Source organism: Cervus elaphus, chromosome 1 (genome assembly GCF_910594005.1).
Source record: "Cervus elaphus chromosome 1, mCerEla1.1, whole genome shotgun sequence".
Taxonomy (NCBI): Eukaryota; Metazoa; Chordata; class Mammalia; order Artiodactyla; family Cervidae; genus Cervus; species Cervus elaphus.
The window spans coordinates 52,485,255-52,511,151 of record NC_057815.1 but is presented as its reverse complement, the minus strand read 5'-3'; the positions used below and the strand labels follow the sequence as shown (position 1 = coordinate 52,511,151).

The window sequence follows — 25,897 nt, the reverse complement described above, 5'->3', positions numbered from 1 at the left end:
TTTAGTCATATGCAATTAAATTAAAATGTTCCCATGAATTAAAAAGCACAAAACCTTTATAGAAGGTTTTATGAAGTCAAGAATTTATAAATTAGAATAATGCTCATGATTTCAACTAAAAACATTTTTTAAGATGTGAAAAGACAGCAAATTTGTTCAAGTTTACAGCTGTATGCTTCAGCTGTCCAACTAATTGGTTTTAAACTTTTAAATATCATTTATATAGAAATGGACTCAGAGGTGGACCACCTAATCTTTGTCTCACCTACTGATATTTTTATGGAGACTTTAAAAGAATATTGGTCAAACAAATAAAAACAAAGAAAAACTGGTACTTAAGGACAGACCTAATCAGGACCACTCATTTTTAAGAATTAGACTATAATTAAGCATGAAGGATAGCTATATTTAAATATATAATAGATGCCCTACAAGTTTCCCATTCGTAATTTCTAATACAGCAATGTTTCAGAAAAATATGGCTCCACTTTGCTAAGCTAGTGTTACATTTAGGTAATGAAGTAAACATAACCATATACTTGGGACTAACATATATCTACAAGCACAGGTAGCAAAGTTTTACAATGGCTTCCCACATTATACAGCATAAAATATAAGAATATTAATTTTAAGACCTTCCACAATCTTGCCCCCATATTTATTCTCATCTCCTTCTGGTCCCAATACAGTCTCTTATATAGGTTATTTCCAAAATATACCACTCATGTCTGTAATCCCCTAACCTTCCTACTCTACTACTGCTAAATCATTCCTGTTCACTCTTTACAACCTGTCTCGTCTGAACTCTTCCCTAATCCTACTAGCCCACAATGACATCTTCTTCTTCTGGGCTTTTCCAACCACTTAATAACCAAGTCAACATTTGATAATTTTCATATACATTTTAAATTTTCTGTGTATAATCACCTTTTTTCTTAGGCATAACATAACAGTAAAAGGGATGGGCATGGGGGCAGGGGGGTAATATGACAGGAAAATATCAATCAAAGAGTTAGGATTTCCAAAGTTCTAGACTTGCTCTGAGACTATATTTGAAGTTCCTGAATAAAGCCATTTAATTCTTTGTATAAATGAGGGCTGGTATTTGGTATTCAATCTAAGATCTTTAATGACAAATACTCTTTTTGAGAATGATTTGTATCTTCCATAGTTGCTTAGGATGTTATATTGCATGGCAAATACAAAAAGAAATTATAAATTCTTGGTTGATGTGATCTGAGGAGTGAAGCCAAATACCACACTTGGACAAAGTCAGGGCTACCAAGGTGGGAGATACAGACTGGCAAAAAATGACAGAGGAAGAACAAATAGAAGCATAAATATGGGAGACTCTACAAACAAAAAAAATTATTAAGTTGAAAGAAAGTTTTGGAAAATTGTACCAAACAATGATCTCTGTGGACTTTCATAAATCTTCACGGTATTAGTGTTTTAGAATTCAATTAAACAAATACTTGAAGTCTAGGTAAACAGCACTATTTCAGGTATTTCATTCCAATACATTGTAACTCTACAAACCACTCACACATAAAACATCATACTTACTGAGATCTCTACATTTAATAGTACTATATTCGAAAGAGATACAAAGATAGTCACAAGCTTCTCTCAATTCAGGAATAGATATGCCATCAGGACAACGGATTATTCCTGTTTTATAATAATCCTGAAAAAAAAATAAAGAATGCATAAAAGAATGCACAAGGTAGACAAAATGTGTTTTTAAGACTGGGCTGATAGAATTTTTTAAAATTGTGATACTCTTGAGATTTCTGAATTGTGGAATTTTAAAGTTAGGTGGGACCTCAGTTCACCTAACCACTCTTTCGCTTTACTGACAAGAAAAATTTATGTCCAAATGGATTCATTGACTCCTCCAGTTATGAAATTATTTAACAAGAGAGATAAAGTTAGAACCCAGGTCTCCTCATTACTTATGCATCTCTTCTCTCTACTGTACCATGCTAACTCACATGTATTCCCCCCTTACAAGTTATTTGTCTACATACCTACCATATATTTTTGAAAGAAATTTTAAGGAAGTTAAATGATATACTTTACGTTACCTTAACTATTACCTAGAGAATGGGGCAAAACATAAGGTTTTTAGTAAAGAACTTCAAAATCATCTCCAAGTATTCAAATATATGGAAACAGAACACACAATTATTCTTCTTCCAAATACTGTTCTTTGGTGTTTCCCACAGAAGTACAAACAATAATAGCTATTATTTCCAAAATCTACTTGAAATGCTGTTAGGGGCTGGCCCAGAGCTATAGATAAGTTACTCCACAGCTGAGTCATGGAGTAACTGGTCAATACCATTAAGGGACAAATGGAAGTATGGGCAGCTGAGAAAGCACTTCCCAAAAAATTAAGATCTGCCTCAAGCTTCTTGATGTTCAGAGCCACAGTAACACCATTTCTGAAGCTGCTACATGAATCAAGCAAGAGATCTTCTGGTACTTTTCCAAGTACTTGTTAGTACTGATCACGATCAACTACTTTTCCTGTCTTGTACCTCAGGATCCTCCCTCTCGTCTTCCCACAAAACTATTTAAAGAAACCATATTTTCAAACTGTAAAATAAACTGTCACACGCTATGAATCAAATTTTATCACCGATTAAAATTACAAGTAGTGACTGTAGTACTAATTCAAATATTTCTCAAAATAAAAGGTTAAAAAATTTAAGTTTTAATACAAAAATGATAGGAAATACATTTTAGAGATGGCTTTCAAACGTTCCTAGGTGTCCACCACTAGTTATATGCAACAAAATGTTAGAAATCCAGTAGTCACATTTATTGTGACAGCAAAAAATTATCAACTTCTTGTATTTAATAGAATTGAAGAAAGTAGAATAGTCTGACTATAGAAATGTTACCACTAAACCCTTGAAAGAGCTGCCTATGCAGACCTGAGAGATTAATTACCCCTATCTTATTTTTGCAAAGGTTATAAAATTCACTTATTTTTATCATGTTATATTTACATTCCAAAAGAAAATGAATTAAATGATATTTAAAAATACACTGGGTACTTCCAGAGATATCCAAATACAATTCTGCTTTCAAACCAAGTACCTACCGAGAAAGGGTCAACTGACTCAATCAACACACACAAGGAACAGCACTTACCAGAATTGCTCGAAATACAGTAGAACCGATTCCTTCTGCCACCTCATACTCTCCCTTCTCATTAGGACGTGTAAAGTTATGTTCTCGGCCAGATCCGAACATCCTATAGTAGCAAGTAATTGAGAAATAAATCAATAGGCTATCCCTCCAAAAGAGAAAATTATTTTCATGTACAAAAGTAAAAAGGAATTATAATTTTAGCATTAAATTATATCATTAAATTAGCCCACAAACATTTATCAGACATTTACTCTGGCAAATGTGATAAATAAAGGATTATAAAATTTTTTTTTTTTGTAGGAGGAAACAGTAATAAAGATTCCCCATGAGAAAATTAATTAAGCTTCAAAAATTAATAAGCTTCAAAAGGTAAAAAACTTTCCAGTCCCTTTTCTACAGGGGTGGAAAAAAAAACAATCTAGGAGAGATTCTTATATTAATTTTATCCAGAGAAAGAAAAAAATGAAAGAGAGAGAAGAGGGAGAGAGGGAGGAAGGGCAAACGACTATCTTCAATGCAAAGTTAGTCTATTAAGTAGCACGTATGATAATCTAAACTAGAAAAAAGTAAAATAAATATAGGCAGATTAGATTATTTTACTTTTCACAAAACTATAAATGTAACAAATCCTGCACAAAACTCTTACACTGGCATCCTAGAACTGAAAAATAAGCAATCAAATACTGGGGTAGAGAGGAATGAAGAAGAGAATGAAAATTCTAAATAAGTAACAAGCTCATAATATTAATTTTTACAAAAAGAAGATGCAGATGAACTTCTATTTTTTCAAGTCATGCTGTTGGCCCTTTAACAGTAAATATTTTAAAAAGAGGCAATCTGCTAAATATGCCCTTCAAAACAAAAAGTTGAATGCATAATTTCCAAGCAAATTTTTAAAGTGTGATTAAAAGAATCTGAACCTCTAAATTCAATGACATCATTCCTAAAGTCGATATAGCTGATCTAAGTTTCCTATTCAACAATTTCCCAATTTAAAGAGTTCCCTCTTTTTTTTTAATAACATAGAACCTATAAAGAACAAAGCTTTCTTATTTCAAAGTTTCCAAAAGAATGCCAACTGCTTTTTACAGTTCCCATGAATATTAATTTTCATCCCCAACGACATGCTTTCGTCAACTGACATGAAAAGAAGCCTTCACTGATTTGGAAAAAAAGAAGCAAGTCTTTCAGGAATCAAATGTCATGCAATTTTCTCAAATACTTGAACTTTTTACAAAAAAGGAAAGTTATACTTTTCAGATAAATATGGATCACAAACACAAAAAAATCTTCTGAATTTATTTTTAAAAGAAAATGTAGCCTATCAGCTGAAGAAAAATTTCAAATACCTACTTCTGCCTTTCAACTGTTTAAGTTTAGGTAAAAATATAAAATATGATCAGTGTCAAGTTATCCTCCTAAAAATCTCCCATCAACAATCTTTCCTTCAAGTTTTACTGTTTGTTGTAATGTCTTGGAAATAAATAAACTATGCTTTGATTTTTTTAAGAAAGAGTCTTTCCTATGCTTCTAATAATATGTAAAAGCCTATAGAGTACAAGTATTTCTTTCCTTACAGATGTAAAGTCTAGAGCCAATGTTAAAAGGAAATATTTGTCTACCCAAAATGCAAACAGTGTCACATGCTGGCATTTGTTCTGGATTGAGATACTTACAAATCATACGCACACACATACACAGGTACCCCAAATAGTTACTCATATGCAACCAAGCAAAAAATTCAAGTTTTCTTTTTTAACCTCATGCAAACTTCCATTTCATTTATGTTTCCTTCATTTTATATTAGAACAAATAGAAAAAAGGCACTAATTTTCCAATTAAAAGGTGTTTGTAAGTCAGTAAAAGTTGAAAGTCAATAAAAGATTAATAACAATTTTAACCATCCTAAATACTGAAAGTATTAATACTATTCTGAAAACACAAAGTACAAACTTTGGACTCCAATTAAAAGACTTGAAAAATCAAGTCTATTCTGAAGTTCCCATAACTACAGCCCATATTTTCTCTACCAATTCTAGAATATGGGTTCCCTTAACTACAAATGTTATATTAATCTATTACTCCAGACCAGTACAGATTCAGAGACCATTATTTCTCCTTCATTCTACTGACTACTTGTTAGCATTATTTCTTTAAGGTAAATATATCAAACTGATAACTCATGCTGACTTTTCAGCTAACCAAATGCTGATGTCTGCTGTATCTGAAGATTGAATTTGGGAGCCCCAAGTGAAGGAAACATTATCACTGTTAAATTCATCTTGTCAAATACAATCTATGTTTTCAGATCTTTAAGTATCCTGTCTTCATTTAACTACTGCATTTGCTATTTCTAGGTACAGCAAACATTATTCAAAATAAAATCAAGCTCAAGATCTGGCTCTACAATTTCTAGCTGGATTAACTTGAACAAGTTATTTAAAATCCATAGCTCAACAGCAACACTGTATTCCACTAGAGAATTACTGTAAAACTTTTTTAAAAATGTAATGGAAAAGTGCTTTTTATTAATAATACAAAGAATCATAATAATACAAACCTGCCCAACATTGTATTTGGCTGTGCAGTAAAAATGGATGGGTCTACAACAAATCTAGTGTTATCCACTATAAGTGTCACTCGTTCTGATGTTCTTACGTTCCGAGCTCCTTCTTTTGCATTTTCATACACAAACACCATTTCCCCAGACGTCTTACAGCTACTATCTGAACTTGACTGACTACTGTTTCTGCTGCTGTTCCCAGCACTGCTACTGGATCCATTTGGAGAGGCTTTCTGAGGACGAGGACTGCTTGGACGAGAGGAACTGTGATCTTTTTCACGTTCTGAAATAAAGATGTTAAACAAATTTATGCAAATTTTCTTTTAAAAAATACGAGATATATATATATATCTTTTGAAAATAGTGATTTAGAAAAGTATTTTTTATCACAGCAATTCTGCTTTTTTTATTTCAGATAACATTTTCACAGAACATCATAAATGTTCATTTATTTTCTAGGAATAAACCTAAAACATTACATTGTTTTCTAAAACAATTAATTTTGTAGACTTTTTAAAAAAGATGTATACCTAACCAATGCTGACCCAAACTAAGATCAAAATTAAATTGAATTATATTACTGCTCTACTTAAAAATATACAGAAACAAAAGGAGTAGAATATTCTAAGTCAAATAAGCAAGCATTGAAAGTCAGTAAAAGATTAATAACAATTTTAACCATCCTAAATACTGAAAGTATTAATACTATTCTGAAAATACAAAGTACAAACTTTGGACTCTTAACTACATTAATAAGGAAACCCCCAAACCAGCAATTTATCTCACAAAAGGAAGGTACCAAAGGAAGAAAATATTTTTACCACAGACACTAAGAAGTATTTATGTTTTCAAATGACTTTTAATGTTTTACCAAATTAAGTGGTTTAATAGCTGATGATATACTGCTTTCTTCTCACTCTCATTTTTGAAAAAAGCACTGCTACAAATTTTATAGGATCATATTATTATTACCTATAATTTTAATATAAAGAAACACTGTTAAAATTCAGAAAATTTTCTTTAGCTGTTCCAACAGTCTACAAAAGGGAAATTAAAACTAAGATTTTGTGATGTTTCCTTCAGAGATTAGATTACTAAACTTTAAAGGTGACCTAAAAATGTACCTCCATCTCATCAGTTTCATCAGCTTTTGCCAAATTCCTTCATGACTCAGGCTACTTAGAACACTCTGTACAGCTTTACTGGTTATATAATTAGGCTTGCTGTATCTCCAGAGATACCCTGACACCTCCCTTGTAGTGCCTATTTCTACAATGTTGGTAGCACCCTAAAAGTAAAATTTGCTAAAGCAATAAAATAACTTATCATATCCCCTGTTCTCTTCCCAGATACTAAACTTTGCATATAACAAACTGTCAGCTCTTATTTACACTTTTGTAGGTTCTTAGCTTATTAGCATTAATCTGACTTTAAAGACCTACTTAGATACTGACAACCTCTCCACATAATTAGACCTAATATACATGATTTTGATTTATATGAGGTAATCAGAAACTGCCTCAAATAGTAAGTCAAAATATTTAATTTGCCACTTCTGAAAATCAGCAAGCTCACATTGTATTTACCTGGAGGAACAGCATTCATTTATAAAAAAGAGTAGGAAGGAATCAAGACCTGAGCTGTCAAGGGGGAAAAAAACCCACTTCCACCCTCCTTTTCCTCCTCTGTTTTTTATTTAATTTTAATTAAATTTAAAATATTGTCGAAAGTCAAGCTAAATGACTCCATGATGGTTACTCTTTCACTTCCTTTTTTAGTATGATTAACAAGGATTCTTATCAATAATTTACTATAGATTATTTTAAATAAACCACTGCTATATATCTCAAAAGATAAAAATTACTTGAAAAAAATTTATAATCTACATATTACAGTTGTAAAGCCTGTTCAAATTATTTCTTTTATAAGACTGTCCCAAACTCTGAAAAAAATGTACTTTAAAGTTTCATTTAGTTAAGTATTTTTTTTTTAACAGCAAGAATCAAGCTAAGTTAAAACAGAAGCAACTGAAAAGAAGTAAGATGTTAATTTTACTGTAAAGTATTAGGCATAATTCACTGTTATTACTACTTTAAAAAGGTAAGTGCATTGGGAATTTCCTGGCAGTCCAGTGGTTAGGTCTCAGCACTTTCAATGCCAGGGCCCGGGTTTGATCCATGGTCAGGAAACTAAGATCCCACAAGTCGTGCAGCATAGCCAAACTAAAAAAAAAAAAAACAAAACCTGTTGGGAAGTTTAGTTGATTTTACATACCAACATGGTGCTGTCGTGTTGGAGAAGTAACATTTCTAATACAAGGAGTGAGCTGAGATTCTGTTCTTTCATGAGATGAATCTCGTGATCTGTCACTTGACCTTCGTCTATCTCTTGATCTCTCATGTCCCCCACTAGCACCATGCAGACTCATTTTGGTGTGGTCGACAGCTCCTTTAGCAACACGTGAGGGAGTGCTGATAAATTAGAAAAGAAAATTAACCATAAAAGTAGAACATGAAATTGCAAACACTTTCCATAAAAACTCCCAATTAATATAAAACTACTAATATTCTGAAGTGCAACAGTCAAATGCTATTATACTTAACAATTCTGAAACCTAATTTATTTTAAACTTGCAGGTTTTATAAATTCTGGAACACTATGTCTTTAAAGATCACATACTCCAATTCAGTTTTTTTAAGGATGAGAAAACTAAAGCCCAGAAAGGTTAACTGACTGTTGAGTTAGTATCACAGTAGAAGAGGTAGCAGTAGTAGTTAGCAGTAGTAGTACTAGCAATAGAGACCATCCAAATCTCTTAAATATAACTCAAGTGTTCTCCTGGTTTTGCTGTTTGTAAGGGAAAAGGAGAGGATGAGCACCAGCTTCTGGAACTCTTAAACTGGAACACTGAGGTATGGGACAAAGTAATTGGTCTTGCTGCCAATTAATAAGAATACATGCTAGGGACTTCCCTGGTAGTCCAGTGGTTAAGACTCCCCCCAAGTCCAATGTAGGGGGTATAAGACTAAGATTCTACATGCCATAAAACATTGTCGAAAAATAATTAAAAAAAAAAAAAAAAGAATACATGCTAACTCCAATCAATTCATTTTGATTGGACTCTCTTGAAAAGTTCTGAAAAGTATTTTTCTAAAAAGCTAATAGCACTGACTAAATAAAGTAACAGAATTTAAAATTTTAAAATATCTTACATAGAACAAATCTGCCCATGGGAAGTGAGTAACTGAAGATGATTAAGATATTCTAGTTGACAGCATTCATTCACACAATTACCTATTAAGTTATATGTACTATGTGCACAATGCTGTTACATGACAGGATAGAAGCAGCTTGCTTAGAATGCTTATGATTTAAGTGCAGCAGTTATACATGAATTGTTACATTTAAACAGTGTAAACAATTCAAATGTTATCCCAAATTTAAAATATAAAATAATTAAATGTATTTCAAATACAATGAATAAATGAATGACAAATAAATGCTCTAAGATCTCACAAGAAGACATTACTGTAAATCGCTGGTAAACCTGGCACTAACAAATAGCTAAGATTTTAATAATCAAAGTACACTGTAAGTAGGAAAACTGACAGGAACAGAAATGAAAGAGCCTAACCTAAGGCAGGTGAAAATTTACCATCTTATTAGCAAACAACATAGTTCATCATTTAAAAATATTAAAGTGCTTTTCAGAAACAGGAAAAAGACAGGAATAGAAGGAACTTCATGGCTTCAGAGTAATAAAGACTTACAATCAAATTGTCTTTTAATACTTAATTTCTCAACATGTTGAATGCTAACTTAACATTTTGGAACCTTAGTTTCCTCACCTGTAACTGTAGATCCTACTGACTTTCTAAGTTTAATATGAGGATTAAATGAAGTATAATCAGTAAACTGACCAATAATGTGCCTGGCACAACAGAATCACCCACTAAATGTTACTTTATTTAGTTTTAACAGGTGAGAACATTAAATTTAAAATCACAAGATTTTGCTCAGAGTCACATGGAATTTTAGATATGCTCATAACACTGTAACCTAATCCTTTCAATCCATTCCAGTGCCTCTTCCATGATGTTACCCTACTGTCCTTCACCAAAACCACATTATTTAAAAATTTAATCTTGATCGAGTCAGTTTTAAATCCAACAGTGCTCAGGGATCATCTCCTCTGATTTATTAGCTGTAACACTGTTATTTTAGTGGTTTCTTTCATTATGAAGATCGTTATCATCTCACTATAACAGACTAAAAAAACAATAAATAAGGCTGACTCTGTATCTACCCTAAGAGTGACTTCTAAGGAAATAAAGGCAACCAACCAGTTTTTATCAGTTATCTGTCTCTCATAAACCTACAGAAAGAAAAAAAGAACAACCCTCTATTCCCACCTTCCTTCCAGTGAAAAAGATCAGAGTAGGATCACATCATTGGAACATAATTTTTTTCTTTAAATAGAACAAATCAAAAGATCCTACTTTTAAGTTAAAAACCTTACAATAGGAACAATGGAATTTCTGACTCATCTCCTAAAGTAGGAAAAAGAAAGGAATCCACAATAATAGAATAAGCATTATATACTGGAAAAAACCCTCGTATTATTCTAAGTTTTAAATGTACTACTAAACACATTTTCTAAATATGAATCTAATGGATAACAGATAAGATACAAACACAATTACAACTAAGGCAAATAAAGGATACATGTTCAGTAAGGGCCAAGCCAACTGATTAATTGAAAAAGGATTTCAACTAGACATCTTTATAGCTGAAAGATTAAATACCGCTAAGTATTTTGCTTAAATACTGGCTTCATTTCTAAACTGTTTAGACATTAAACAAATGCAAAAGGTGTCATAATATATTCCTGTTCCTTTTTTTCATTCTCAAATGGAATGTACTCTGAATGAGACCTTCAAAATCAGATGTCATGGAAGACTAATTATGTCCTACTCTATTTAATTAAATAATTTTAGATCAGGAAAGCACTCTAAGGGCAAACATAATTAACAAGTGCAAACGAAAATGAGGACAAGCAAGTTCATAGAGGATAACTGCTTCCTGTTGCATCTAAGAGTTTGGGATACATGAACTGAGAACAGGAAAGGAGATGAAAAGTATATCGGCCCCAACACCTGCTTCTAGCCAAGACAGAGAAACAAGGACTAAATTTACCGTCCTGTCTGAAACTACCCAAAAGCAAAATATATGAAACAATGACAAAGACATAGCACATTTCGAAAAGAGAGTAATCCCTGGAAGATGAAAAAACAAATCAGATAAGGCTAACCATGGGCTTCCTTGGTGGCTCAGTGGTAAAGAATCTGCCTGCCAGTGCAGCAGACATGGATTCAATCCCTGGGTCGGGAAGATCCACTGGAGAAGGAAAGGGCAACTCACTCCAGTATTCTAGCCTGGGAAATCCCACGGACAGAGGTGTCTGGAGGGCTACACTCTACGGGGTGGCAAAGAGTTGGACACGACTTAGCAACTGAACAACAACAACAACAAAGGCCAACCACTGCCCCAATTTACTACCTTGAGAAGAGTTTCTCGAGTAAAACATAGAGGCAAAACCCAGGCAGAAGCTGATGGACTCAGTTACGGATGAGGAGCTGAGAGGTTGGGGACAATAGGTGGCAGGGTTCTAAGGAAAGAGTATGCCAGAGAGGAAAGAGCAGCACAGAGAAAACCTCAGCAATCTGCAGTCTAGTACCAATCAACGCACACATGAGGAAACCTCATTAATGAAGCTGGAGAAACAACTGACTCAGAGAATTAGAGGAAACACTGCCGAGGACTCATACAGAGCCAGGAAAAGGGCCTGTCCCTCTCTCCCCACAGTGAGGCTGGAAAACCTCATAAAAGGGCACTAGAGGGGGAATCTAAAGGGTCTTGGCTCTGAAGTGGGAAATAATTAAACCTAAACTGAGTACTGTCCTAGTCACATCCAACGAATGCTAATAGCAAGATGTGAAAGAATCAAATCGTTTCCAAGTAAGTAAACTAAATCCTAAAACAAAGATCAAGAAAATTTATAGGAGTACAAAAGTATCCATCAGCCAAACAAGGTAAATTCACAATATATGGCATCCAGTTAAAAATTAACAGGCAAGCAAAAAAGCAGGAAAAAAAACTCAACTAAAACCAACCCAAGTATCTTAAAATAAGAAAAATTTAAAATTAGACACACATCTTAAAATTAAAAACAAAAACATTATAACCATATTTCTCCAAAAATTTATATAGAAATACAGAATGTTAAAAAGATACAAATCAGACTTCTAGAGACAAAAATGGTATCTGAGATGCAAAATACATTCATTTGGAATTAATGGAAGATTATACATTATAGAAGATTCATGAATTTGAAGACTGCAGTAGGAAATACCCAAATGAATACACTATTCATTATAGAAGGATAAATTAAGCCTAAGTGGGCTATGGGTCAACTTTAAGAGTCCTAATATAGGTATAAATGGAGTCCATAAAGGAAGAAAGGTGAGGAAAAGAAAAACATTTGAAGAAATGTCTTGAAATGTAATTAAAACTACAAACCCACAGATGTAACATGCACAACAAATCCCGAACACATTTTAATAAAAAATAAAACCCAAAATGATAACTGCTGGCAACCTACGATTGTTATATCCTGTAAAAATATCTCTCAAAAGTAAAAGGGAAATGCATTTTTAGACACACACACAGAAAAAGATGAATGAATTCATCATGAACAAATCCGCACTATAAGAAAATTTAAAGAACATCAGGTTCTTTAAATTAACACCAGGTTAATTTAAAAAATAATTTCTTTAAAATAACACCAGGTGAAAATACGGAAGTGTTAATCGTTCAGTCATGTCCAACTCTTTGCAACCCCATAGCCCGTGGACAGACAGGATTCTCTGTCCATGGGATTCTCCAGGCAAGAATACCGGAGTGGGTTGCTGTGCCCTCCTCCAGGGGATCTTCCCAACCCAGGGATTGAACCTCCAGGGGATCTTCCCAACCCAGGGATTGCTAGCAGATTCTTTACCATCTGAGCCTACACAAAGGAATTAAGAATACTGGAAATAGCACAAAGTTTGGGAGGAGAGAAACAGAAGTACAATATTATAAGGCTCTCATATGACACAAGAATTATTTAATATAATGAAGGTAAGTAGTGATAAACTAAAGATGCATATCAAAGCTTTAAAGCAACCACTGAAGTACAGAAACAAAGTATTATAGTCAATAAGCCAACAAAGGGGATAAAATGAAATCATAAAAAATGACACAATCCAAAAGAGGGCAAAAGGTGAGGGGAGGATAGGGAAACAGGAACAAATGGGACAAACAGAAAATAAACAGCAAGATGACAGACTTAACCTTAACCATATCTACAATCACATTAAATGTACATGGTCTAAGCCATAAAAGGTAGAGATTATCACACTGGATATAAAAACCAGACCCAACAAACAGTATGCCCCATCTACAAGAAGCACATTTTAAATATAAAGGTACAAAAAGGTTCAATATAAAAGGATAAGGAAAGACAAATTATGCTAACACTAGTTAAAAGAAAATAAGAGTGGTATACTAATATCAGACAAAGTAGACCTCAATACAAAGAATATTACCAAGGCAGTTCATAAGAATAAAAGGGTAAATTCAAGGGGGTCTCCTACACTGCAGGCAGATTCTTTACCAGCTGAGCCACCAGGGAAGCCCCTAAGAGCACTTAATAATCCCCAATGTTCTTCTGCCTTGTAACAGAGCTTCAAAATACATGAAGCAAAAAAGCAAAAAATTACAAGGAGAACTCCACAATTATTGTCACAGATTTCAACATCTCTCTTAAAATATTTAATAGAACAAGCAGACAGAAAATCAGTAAAGATGAGTAAGATTTGAACAGCACTATCAACTGGCTTAACCTAACTGACATTTATAGAACATTTCATCCAACAAGAGCAGAAGACTCATTCTTTTGATAGGCACATAGAACATTTATCAAGACAGACCATATTCTGGGCAATAAAACAAGTCTTAATACATTTCAAAAAAATTCATACAAAATATGTTCTCTAATTATAAGTGAATTAAAATTCAATAACAGAAAGATACCTGGAAACTTCCCAAATATTGGCAGTTAGATAACATCTTTGTAAATAACCCATGGAGCAAAAAAGAAATCAGAAAGGAAAAGAGAAAATTTTGGAGTGAAAAAGCCCAATGAATCAAAATTTGTGGAATGGCATGATATTACAGCAGTAGTTAGGAAGCAAATTATATCTTTAAATGCCTATGATAGAAAAGAAGAAAGGTCTAAGAAAAATTACCTTGGTTTCTACCTTAAGGAACTAGACAGGGACTTCCCTGGTGGCCCAGTGGTTGAGAACTCACCTTGCAGGGCAGGGACACAGGTCTGATCCCTGGTCAGGGAACTAAGACCCCACATGCAGCAGGGCAACTAGGCCCTAAAGCCACAATCAGAAATGCAACATGCGGCAACTACTAAGCCTGTAAGCCACAGGCTAGACACGCCACAACTAAGACCCAGACCCAAAGCAGTCGAATAAATATATTTTTTAAAAAGAAACTAGACAAAGAACAAAATAAACCTAAAGAAAGTAGAAAAAATTATTAAAGATCAGAGTGGAAATCAAAATAATAGAAAATAGAAAAAGAAATGGGGGAAAAAAAATCAATGAAAACAAAGGCTAGTTCTTTGAAAAGGTCAATAAAATTGATAAAATATAGCCAAACTGGGCTTCCCTGGTGGCTCAGAGGGGAAAGAATCTGTCTGCAATGCAGAAAACCTGTGCTCGATTCCTGAGTCAGGAAGATTCCCTGGAGAAGGGAATGGCTACCCACCCCAGTATTCTTGCCTGGAGAATTCCATGGACAGAGAAGCCTGGTGGGCTACAGTTCACTGGGTTGCACTCCAGAAGAAATAGATGGAATGAACAGTTCAATGTCTATTAAAGAATTTGAATTTGTAGTTAAGAACTTTCCTTCTAAGAAAACTCCAGGCTGAGATGGCTCTACTGATAATTCTACCAAGCATTTAAGATAGAAATAATACAAATCTTACACAAAATCCTCTAGAAACTAAAGAAAAGATATTTCTTAACTCATTTTATGAGGCCAGCATTACCCAGATACCAAAACCAGAGACAGATATTACAAGAAAACTACAAACCTACAATCCTCAGAACATAGATGCAAATATGTTCAACAAAATTTTAGTTTTGAATTTGAATACAACAATATACAAAACTGTCAATACATCATGATCTATAGATTTTTGTATCAAAAATGCAAGATTGGTTAAATATTCAAACATCAATCAATACAATTCACCATATTAACACATTAATAAAAAACTTGTATCTCAATATACAAAGAAAACACATTTAACAAAATCCAAAATCCATTCCTGATTTAAAAAAACAAACAACAAAAACCCTCAATAAAGTAGGAATACAATGGAATTTCATCAGCTGGATAAAAGATACCCATGGAAAACCTACAACCAGCAGTATACTCAGTGGTCAAAGACCAAATGCTCTCCACCTAAGACCAGGAACAAGACAAGGATGGCCACTTGTACCATTTCTCTTCACCCACCTACTGAAGAGTCTAACCAGAGCAATATGGCAAGAAAAAGATATAGAAGGCATCCAGATTATAAAAAGAAGCAAAACTGCCCCAATCTACAGAGAAGATAATCATCTATTATAGACTCTAGTACAAAAAAGTTACTAGAACTAAAGAGTGAGTTTACTATGGTCACAGAAGATCAATACTCAAAAGTAGACAATATTCCTATACACTAGCAACAGCAAACAATCCGAAATCTATATTTTAAAAACAATATCATTTAAAAAAGCAAAACTTGAAATGACCTAAATGTTTATGAATAGGTGACTGGATAAACAATTTGTGGTATACCATACATACTATTGTTGAACAGTAAGTATGAACTACTGATGCAAGTTTTAAAATGGATCAAGTACAAAATTATTAAGCTCAGTGAAAGAAGAGAAATACCCTTCCTTCCCCAAATATGTACATATGTATCAAATTCTAGGCAATACAAACTAATGTCTTGTATCAGAAAACAGACTGGTGGTTGTCCAGGCATGGAGTGTGGGAGTTGGAAGTAGGAGGAGGAAAAGCTTAGAAAGGACCCCAAGGAAACTTGCATGTGATAGATTTGTTCACTACCCTGATTGTGATGAGGTTTCGTAAATGCATACATACATCAAAACTTACCAAACTATATGCCAAAACTGGCCTCTTGGCCAAACACAGCCCAATTAAGGCTACTCTTCCAGGAAGCTGCTACTTAATCATTTCAATTACACACAAGTAATAAAAGTCAGGCCTTTCTTCTATTAAATTATAAATTTTCTTTCACTAAACTACATAGATTCTTGCATCCCCCTCTAAAAATGGTTCATGTTCTCATGAAACCAGAGGTTTTCCTACCATCAGACTAAAAAACAACTACCATCTCCAACTGATTACCACTTGAAAATCCCACAGATCAAATTTATTATCCAATAATGTTAATATAGAACTCAAATAAGAATTCTTAATCATGAATCCTCTAAGATCACAATTTTTATTAACTAAGAAATAATGCTTCCAGCTGAGAGCCCATGCTCCACAACAAGAGAAGTCACGGCAGTGAGAAGGCCATGCACCACAACTAGACAGTAACCCCCCCTCATCACAACGAGAGCTGGCCTACGTGCAGCAACGAAGACCCAGTGCATCCATAAAAATAAAAGTTTTTTTTTAAAAAAAGAACGCTTCCAGTACCTCTAGATATGTAAACAAACCCATCTTAAATACAAACCTCATTATTTTTTTGCAAAAAAAAAGTTTCATTTTTAAAATTTACAACTTTATGAGCTTCTGACTTCATCTTATACCAACTTTGACTTAACATCAAAATCAACAGGCAGTAAATCTCTCCAAAAGTTTTTAAATCTTACTAAAATAGTCACCCTCAGAAGTATCTATTTATATCAAACTTTGGAATATTAATTTCATATGAATTTCCACATGTGACTTTGCCACCTAATTTATTTAAAAATTCTATATATACATGTACAACTTCCAATGATAGGCAGGTTCCTAACAAAGAAAAATTTTAGGGTCTCTATCATTTTGTACAGTGAAATGATGGATTCCTACAGGGGTTAGGGGTAATAAACTAAAGTAATATATAGAGAGAAATTTTTAAATACAACAATATTGCAAAGTTTATAACAAAACCCATGCCACTCTCAGAATGGATAACGTGTGGCCCATACATACAATGGAATACTACTCAAAAATTAAAAAAAAAAAAATGAACTACTGACACGTTCAACAATGTGGTAGATATCTCAAAGGCATTATGCTGAATGAAAAAACCCAAACCCCAAAGTTTACATACTATCAATTTCATTTACATATTATTCTCAAAAGAGCAAAATTACAGTGATGGAAAACAAATCAGAGTTGCCAGAAGTTAGGGACGGGGAAAGGGTATGACTCTAAAGGGGCAGCATGAAAGTTTCTTCACGATGATACAAAAGTTCTGTATCCTGATTGTGGTGGTAGTTACACAAATCTGTATGTGATAAAAACATCACAGAATATATACCAGAAAAAGAGGACATATAAAAACTGATGTCTATAGTCAGTTACAGAATTATATATCAATGTCATTTTCCTAGTTTGATACACTTAAGTGAGATGTTATCATAGAGGGAAGCTGGATGAAGAGTACCCAGGAACTCAGTACAATTTTTTTTAACTTCTCATAAAATAAAAATTTTTCACAGTAAGTTTAATAAACAAAAAGACAAAAGACAATGTAGAGACAGAAAAAAAAAAAACAACCTATAATAAAGAAACTCAGTGCTATTAAAAAATATATCCATAAAACAAGGACAGGAATTTTTTAATTAAGAGAATAAAAAAGAGTTCTTAGCTATTTTTAAAGGTTAGAAGAAGGCTGAAAGAAAAAACTGGTAATAAAAGAAATAAAAAATGAAAGTGAAAGGATGAGAAAATTAGAGGAAGGCACTCAATATTCAAATAATATATGTTCCACACAGAACAGAGAAAAGAGGGGGGTTATCAAAGAAATAATACATGAAAAATTTCCAAAAATAAATATTACCAGCACTGCTGCTACAAAATCATTGTAACAAATACACAAAACTAAAATATCTACAAAGTGAATGGTACTCACTTATGTATGGCCCCCTTAGGTAATATACACATGGGAAATACAACCTTATGTGATATCACTTTCCAGTTTTGAGGAATTATCTTTAAATACTTCCAGCAACATCATATCCTGGTGCAACTTATTAATCTTTGCTGAATTTAACTGAAATTTCAGGATATATAGCATCTAAGCATTTCCCATGTCAACTGTTTTTTCCTTGTCAAATATTTCCATGTGTATGTATTTGTGTCTGTAGAGATATAGACATGAAGCTTTACAGTTTATGAGGTGTTTTAAACATTTAATCTTTTAAAAATGCATCATTTTTCTTAAAAACAACATAAGCATCTTTGTAAATTTCATATTAGATGTTCCCATCCATTTTTTAATTAGTCTGTCCATATTAAAGAAGCAATATTATTTTGAGGGAAAAAAAGGTGTTTCTATTACTATGTTCTGTATTGTTTTAGATTAACTAAACCATTTAAATGATCTTACATTAATATATTATAAGCAATCAATTTGCATATGATTTTTACAAGCATTTTTAATATGTTAGGTGAAGAGTTTGCAAACAAAGCCAAATTCAACCCGTTATCTCATTTCATAAATAAAGTTTTATTAGAACACAACCATGCCCATTAGTTTACATATTGCTTATAGCTGCTCTCATTCCATAATGGCAAAACTGAGTGATTCTGACAGACTCTGTAGCCCACATGGCCAAAAACATTCACTATCCAGCCTTTTACAGAAAGCTGTTTGCTGATCCTCATGTTAAGTGTTAGCAACTGTGATGACATAAAAAATGCAATGAAACTTTTAAGTGTATTTTCAACAGGTTTAATGCAAATTTCTCTCCCTTTTTTTTTTTCCCTTCTTTTTCAATTTGCCTTTTCTATAAGCTTTTTGTTGTTCTTAATTTATGGTCAGTTTCCCAAGAAACAAAGGCTAATCACTGCAAAGGGCAGTTCTCAGCTGAAGAAGGGGCTGTGCTCTAAAAGGCCATCGGTTAGTATGTTGTTTGATGCATACTGTCCATAAATATTTTATACCGTACTTAAGTCCCGGATTCTCCCCTCCTCCCCTGCTGCCAAAAGACAAGAAATACAGCTCAAGAATAGTTTTAATACTAGTCTTTCTCTTCTTAAAATCTGTCAGACACGTCAGCAACTCTGGTGAGACAGAAGCAGTAGCAATAGCAAGGGAGCCTTATATACTGTTGTATGACCACTCTAAGAGTATGTTTTCTTTGAAGTGAAATGAAGACCTAGATCCTAAGAATTCTGACAGAAAAGGAACTCCTACTGGTCAAACATTTAACACTTTACTAACAAGGTAACTGTCAGCTTTCCTGACAAAAACTATTTTCATACAGACAGTGACAGAGGTTTCTTTTGACTTTAAAACAAAGGTTTCTTTTGACAGGGCTTTCTCAGATGTTGAACTTTTTTAATGAAGGAAGATGTTGCTAGGAAAGAACCTCTCCAAAATGACGAGTCTCTGAAAAGAAATTATCTAATTGTTACAGTGCTAATTTTTTTACTTCTAAAAAATAATCATGGTTTTAATTCATCAATAAAGCATTAGGTGCTTGCAACATACAATAATTATACCCCATAATAACTAAAATTATTCTTACCCTCTCCTCTAGCAATGCTTTTAAGTTTTATCATGCAGTCATTCTACCAAATACTCACTGAATATCTATTATATGCTACTTATTATTCTAGCCCTGGTGGATATAAATCAGAAAGTCTCTGCCCTTAAAATTTATACATTAAAGTGTACAAAAACACAGAACATACATAATAAATATATTAAATATCATGTGCTGGTAAGCGCTATGAGGAAAAATAAAGCAGAGTTAAGAGGACAGAGTCATCATTTTCAGGTGAGAGGTTCTATTTCACATAGTAGTCAAAGCAGGACTCTCAGAGGAGAAGATGTCTGAGCAAAGACGAAGTGAAACACAAAACTATGAGACTGAGGGCAGGGTAGATAAAAAAGATCTGGTGCCAAAAGTAACCCTTGGCTTTTTCAAGGCATTCAAGAAGGCTAGGACAGCTGGAGCACAGATAGCAAGAAGGACAGTGTTAAAAGATGAGCTCAGAGATAAGACTAGGACCAGATTAAGAAAGACCTTCAAAGAATGTTCAAAGCTTTTTTGTTTTTGATCTGAGTGAAATAGGTACCAATAAAATTTGAATTACATGATAACTTATGTTAGATGAAGCAGACAATGAAAGAAAGAAGGGAACAGTAGGATCAGTGACCATTTTGGAGGCTACTACAAATAATCCAGGCGACAGCCAAAGTGACTTGGACCAGGGTTGTAGCAGTGTACACTGCAAACACTGGACTAGACTATATTCTGAAGAACAAGACTTTGGAATTTGATAGATTAAAAGTAAAAGGTGAGACAGAGGAATCAAGGATGACTCTGATTTTGGCCTGAAAAACTGAAACATTTCAGATTTTGACTATCATTCTCCCACGTTAGAATAACAGTGGGAGGATTAGGTTTGAAAAGTGTGAATGCTTTTTATACACATTAACACTGAAATGTTTATTAGACATCCAAGTGAAGATATCAAATATGGAGTTAGATACACCAGTCTAAAGTACAGGGAAAAGTCCAGATTAGAGACAAAAATAGGGGAGTTAAAAACCATTATATATATATAAAAAAAAACAGTATATACTTTGTATTCTCAAGCCCTACCACAGAAAATTATAAAACATTTCTGAAAAATTGATAATCACTATGATCACAGACTTGTCATGCAAAGAGGCTTGCGTAATTCTATGAAGCTATGAGCCATGCCATGCAGGTCCACTCAAGACAGACAGGTCACACTGAAGGGTTCTGATAAAATATGGTCCACTGGAGGAGGGAATGGCAAACCACTTCAGTATTCTTGCCGTGAGAACCCCATGAACAGTATGAAAAAGCAAAAGATACGACACCAGAAGATGTGCCCCCAAGTTGGAAGGTATCCAACATGCTACTGGGAAGAGCAGAGGGCAATTACTAACAGCTCCAGAAAGAATGAAGAAGCTGGGCCAAAGCGGAAACAACACTCAGTTGTGGATATGTCTGGTGGTGAAAGTCTGGCCTTGGAGTACAAAATGAAGTAGGGCAAAGGCTAACAAGAGTTTTGTCAAGAGAACACGCTGGTCATAGCAAACATTCTTTTCCAACAACACAAGAGACGACTCTACACATGGACATCATCAGATGATCAATACTGAAATCAGACTGATTATATTCTTTGCAGCCGAAGGTGGAGAAGCCCTATACAGTCGCTGACTCATTCAGATCATGAGTTCCTTACTGAAAAATTCAGGCTTAAATTGGAAAAAGTAGGGAAATCCACTAGGTTACTGAGGTATGACCTAAATCAAATCCCTATGATTATACAGTGGAGGTGAAGAAACAATAGATTCAAGGGATTAGATCTGGTAAACAGAGTGCCTGAAAAACTAAGGAAGGAGGTTCCCTATATTGTACAGGAGGCAGTGACCAAAACCATCCCAAAGACAAAGAGATGCAACATGGCAAAGGGGTTGTTTGAGGAGCCTTTACAAATAGTTGAGAAAAGAAGAGAAGCAAAACACAAAGGAGAAAGGAAAAGATATACTCAACTGAATGCAGAATTCTAGAGAACAGCAAGGAGAGATAAGAAGGCCTTCTTAAATGAACAATGCAAAGAAATAGAAGAGAACAATAGAAAGGAAAAGACTAGAGATCTTCAAGAAAACTAGAGATATCAAGGGAACATTTCATGCAAGAATAGGCATGGTAAAGGACAGAAACAGCAAGGACCAAGCAGAAGAGATTAAGAAGAGATGTCAAGAATACACAGAAGAACTGTACAAAAAAAGGTCTTAATGACCCACACAACCATGATGGTGTGGTCACTCACCTAGAGCCAGACATCCTGGAGAGTGAAGTCAAAGCTAGTTGAGGTGATGGAATTCCAAGTAAGCTATTTAAAATCCTAAAAGATGATGCTGTTAAAGTGTTGCATTCAATATGCCAGCAAATTTGGAAAACTCAGCAGGAGCCACAGAAATGGAAATGGTCAGCTTTCATTCCAATCCCAAAGAAGGGTTATGCCAAAAAATGTTCAAACTATTATACAACTGTGCTCATTTCACACGTAAGGATAAGCTCAAAATCCTTCGAGATAGGCTTCAGTAGTATGTTAACCAAGAACTTCTGGATATACAAGCTGAATTCTGGAATACAAGAAAATGCACAGGTACCAGAGATCAAATTACCAACATTCATTGGATTGTAGAGAAAGCAAGGGAATTCCAGAAAAAAAAAAGTCTGCTTTATTGACTAAGCTAAAGCCTTTGACTGTTGTAGATCACAACAAACTGGAAAATTCTTCAAGAGATGGGAATACCAGACCACCTTACCTATCTCCTGAGAAGCCTGTATGCAAGTTAAGAAGCAACAGTTAAAACCGGATATGGAACTGAACTAGTTCAAAATTGGGAAAGGAGTACAACAAGGCTGTGTTTTGTCACCCAATCTATTTAACTTCTATGCAGAGTACATCATTTGAAATGCTGTTCTGGATGAACCACAAGCTGGAGTCAAGACTGCTGGGAGAAATATCAACAACCTCAGATATGCAGGTAATTCCACTCTAATGACTGAAAATGAAGAGGAAGTAAAGAGCCTCTTGATGAGGGTAAAAGAGGAGAGTGAAAAGCTGGCTTGAAACTCAACATTCAAAATACTAACATCATGGCATCTGCCCCATCACTTCATGGCAAATAAAAGGGGACACAGGTCAGATCTCTGATTGTGGAACTAAGATCCTGCATGTCTTTCAGTTGCAGAGAAGAGGAGGGGAACAGTTCCTTTTTTAAGACCGTGGGAGCATCTTTTTCTACTAAAAAGTAAAACCAATAGAAAAAATATATGAAGTACAAATACAATACTTAGTTTTAGAAACATTTATCATATGACCATGAATATTTTAACAAAGCTTACTTTCACAAACCAAGATTCTAGACAGAAATCAAAGCAATCCCACAACCACTCATTTTCTTTTTTTTTTTTAACCACTCATTTTCAAATGGCCTTTTTTGCGGGGGGGAAGGGGGCTATACAGCATGTGAGATCTTAGTTCCTTGACCAGGGATCAAACTCACACCCCCTGCACTAGAAGCATGGAGTCTTAACCACTGGACCACCAGGGAAGTCCCCCAAATGGCCTTTTGAAAACACAAATAACTTGTTCCATTAAATTTCCTCCTCCTGTGCTTCATACTAAAATTTTAAGTATTAAAAATTAAAATTAAAAATCTGAACTACAATACAATTAGATTGATAAAATTAAAGATCAAACCAAATGCTCAATGAACGGCAAAATTAACCCTCAGGTTGAGAACCACTGTCTTTATTCTATATTCTAGGACCAAATAACAACAACAACAATATTAATATTTGAGCAATTAGAACATGTCAGGCACAACAGTGAGCACTTTACACATAATTTCATTTAATCCACAAAACTATCCTCTTTTCACAGTTGAGAAAATGACAATTTAGAGGCTAAACAACTTACCTAAAATCATGTAGCTAAGCAAGCGGCAGATCTGACATGTGACCTAAGGAGCACAACTTTGGAGTTCTTTTTACCTTTTAACCTTAAACAATTCTGACTCAAACGTGAGTCGTTTCTTTTAAAAATGACAATTCTTCACATATTTGAAGACAACTTCACATACTGAAGACACAACTCTTATTGTGAGATTCCTTAACATCTATCACAGTTGCCCCCAAGACCTGTGAATTTTCAGTTTCCTAAGCTGATAAGGCATCCAATTTACTCACATCCTTCCTTCTGAATTTACACAGAACTAAACACAATACTTTGGTGTAATGAAGTGGCTCTAACCTTCTTTCCCATTCATTGCGACGGTTTCTAAGGGGGATGGTGGTAGGGGGAAAGATGCGATGATGGCAGCCACACTGTATTTTTGTTTTATATCAAGTTTATTACCAACAACTACCCCTCAAGTCTTTTCAAAATGTGATGCTATAAAGTCATGCTAACAATATATATTTGCTTTTCAGTTCTTATCTATATTCTCCAAAAGTTCATTTCAATTTAGTTCAACAAATCAGATTTGGAGATCACTTTGGATCATTAGCTTTTTATTTACTATCCTTTCTTCACTGTTACCTATAAATTTAAGAATGTTCCTTCTCCATATGAGCAATAAGACAAAGCAATGAACAGAGCCACCTTCTAAGATCAATAACCTCTGAACAGGGTCCTTCAAAATGAAAACTGTGTTGGTTAACACAATCCACTAATGGTTAACTCATTTTTCTTCACCCAAGGGGAGATACATATATATATAAAGACTTCACCAAAAACTAAGCTAAAACAAAGTTGAAGTACAAATATATATTGCTACTATATTGCTACTAAACTACCAACTGCATCAGAGAAAAATTAAAGTTGTTCTGACAATCTATTTTTAGCAAACCCATTCTGGATAATGTTTAATCTGTTTTTTCCTTCAAGTTAGTCATAACTATCTTTTGTTTTTTGCTCTAAAATCTCCTATATTCTTCAAAATCAGGCCGAGGATCTCCCATCTTTTAATACTTCTTGTATTCTCCTAAAACCTTTTGAAGACTATAAATAATATCAATAATTTAAAGATTTTACAGTCAGGTTCTTTTTTAACTATAAGATGTTCCAGAAGACAATTCATTTAGCCAGATGCATTTACTTATCTCTGTATTAGTGGCGGTTTCATTCTTTACTAGAAATGTCTTTGCTATTATTATTGATGATGGTGGTAGTTTTCTCTTCCTTTCTGCCAAAGAAGCTCCAAATAAGAGTTGATGGATTTTTTTTTCTTCTCTCATTCCCATTCACTATTATTACACTTTCATTGATAACCTTTTGAAAGTGTAACATAAGAAACTCTTTTGGCTGGCCGTAGCATTTTTTAAAAGTCTCAGCTCATCTGAGCTCGTTTCCCTGAAATTTTTTCTATACTTTATTATGGCAATCTTATTTGCTCTGTTTTAAAAGTAATGTGCATATCTTTAAAGAATTCAATGTATAATACACATTGAGGGCCTTTTTCCTTCTGAAAAGTATCAAAATTGTATTTTTACTGAACTCAAGATATTCTTCTTTTTTAGAGAAATTGATGCTGTGAAATCAAACTGATCTTTTATCAAGAACCAGAAAAACTCAAATTCAATAAATTACAAAACATACATATAGAAAACCCTATGCAATTCTTAGGAGTTATGCAATAGAAGACTATCCCGTGACACAGGGAATGTTCATGATTAAGTTTGCTTTTCATTAAAGAAAAAAAAAAGATGGGTTATATAACAGTACATGTAGTAATATCCCTAAATTATTTTTAAGTGTATACATGTGGATTTATATTTTTATATATACACAGGAAAAAAAGGTTATATACAAAAATATTTGAAGTTTTTCTTTTGATAATATTTTTATTTTATTCTATGTGCTTTTCCTTACCTACCAAATTTATGTAATAAATATGTATTACTCCTATAATAATACAGGCATTATTTTTTTTAAAAATCAGCCACACTAGAGAAAAAAATATTCCATAAAGTGTAAGACAAAAAAGTCTAACATGAGACTTCTGCCTTTATAACTATACGTAAGCAAGCTTAGAAAAACTTTTCTGGACACCAAACCAGGAAAAAAAAAAGGCCAAAACAAGATACCACCAGTTAGTCTAACTAAACAAACAAGTTGTAATGATCGTTCACACTTTTAGAAATTAAATGGGGCAAGTCACAAGAACTTCCTCACATTTCAAGTAAAAGAATGTTACAAACTACTTAATAACATTTAAAATAATTTTAAAATGTTGTATATCCCCCCAAATCCCTA

At 33.8% G+C, this 25,897-nt stretch overlaps 1 protein-coding gene across 5 annotated transcripts in view; it reads right to left on the bottom strand.

Moving 5' to 3' along the window:
* The window catches only part of BTBD10 (BTB domain containing 10), a 70,146-nt gene that overhangs the window by 16,965 nt on the left and 27,284 nt on the right, over positions 1–25,897 (bottom strand). For all 5 annotated transcript variants that reach the window (XM_043902711.1, XM_043902701.1, XM_043902694.1 and 2 more), the window contains 4 exons: positions 8,000–8,196; positions 5,723–6,008; positions 3,163–3,265; positions 1,567–1,687 (listed from right to left, as the gene is read on the bottom strand). In XM_043902711.1, the coding sequence (XP_043758646.1) occupies positions 1,567–1,687; positions 3,163–3,265; positions 5,723–6,008; positions 8,000–8,196 (707 nt within the window). The remainder of the gene's footprint in view (positions 1–1,566; positions 1,688–3,162; positions 3,266–5,722; positions 6,009–7,999; positions 8,197–25,897) is intronic.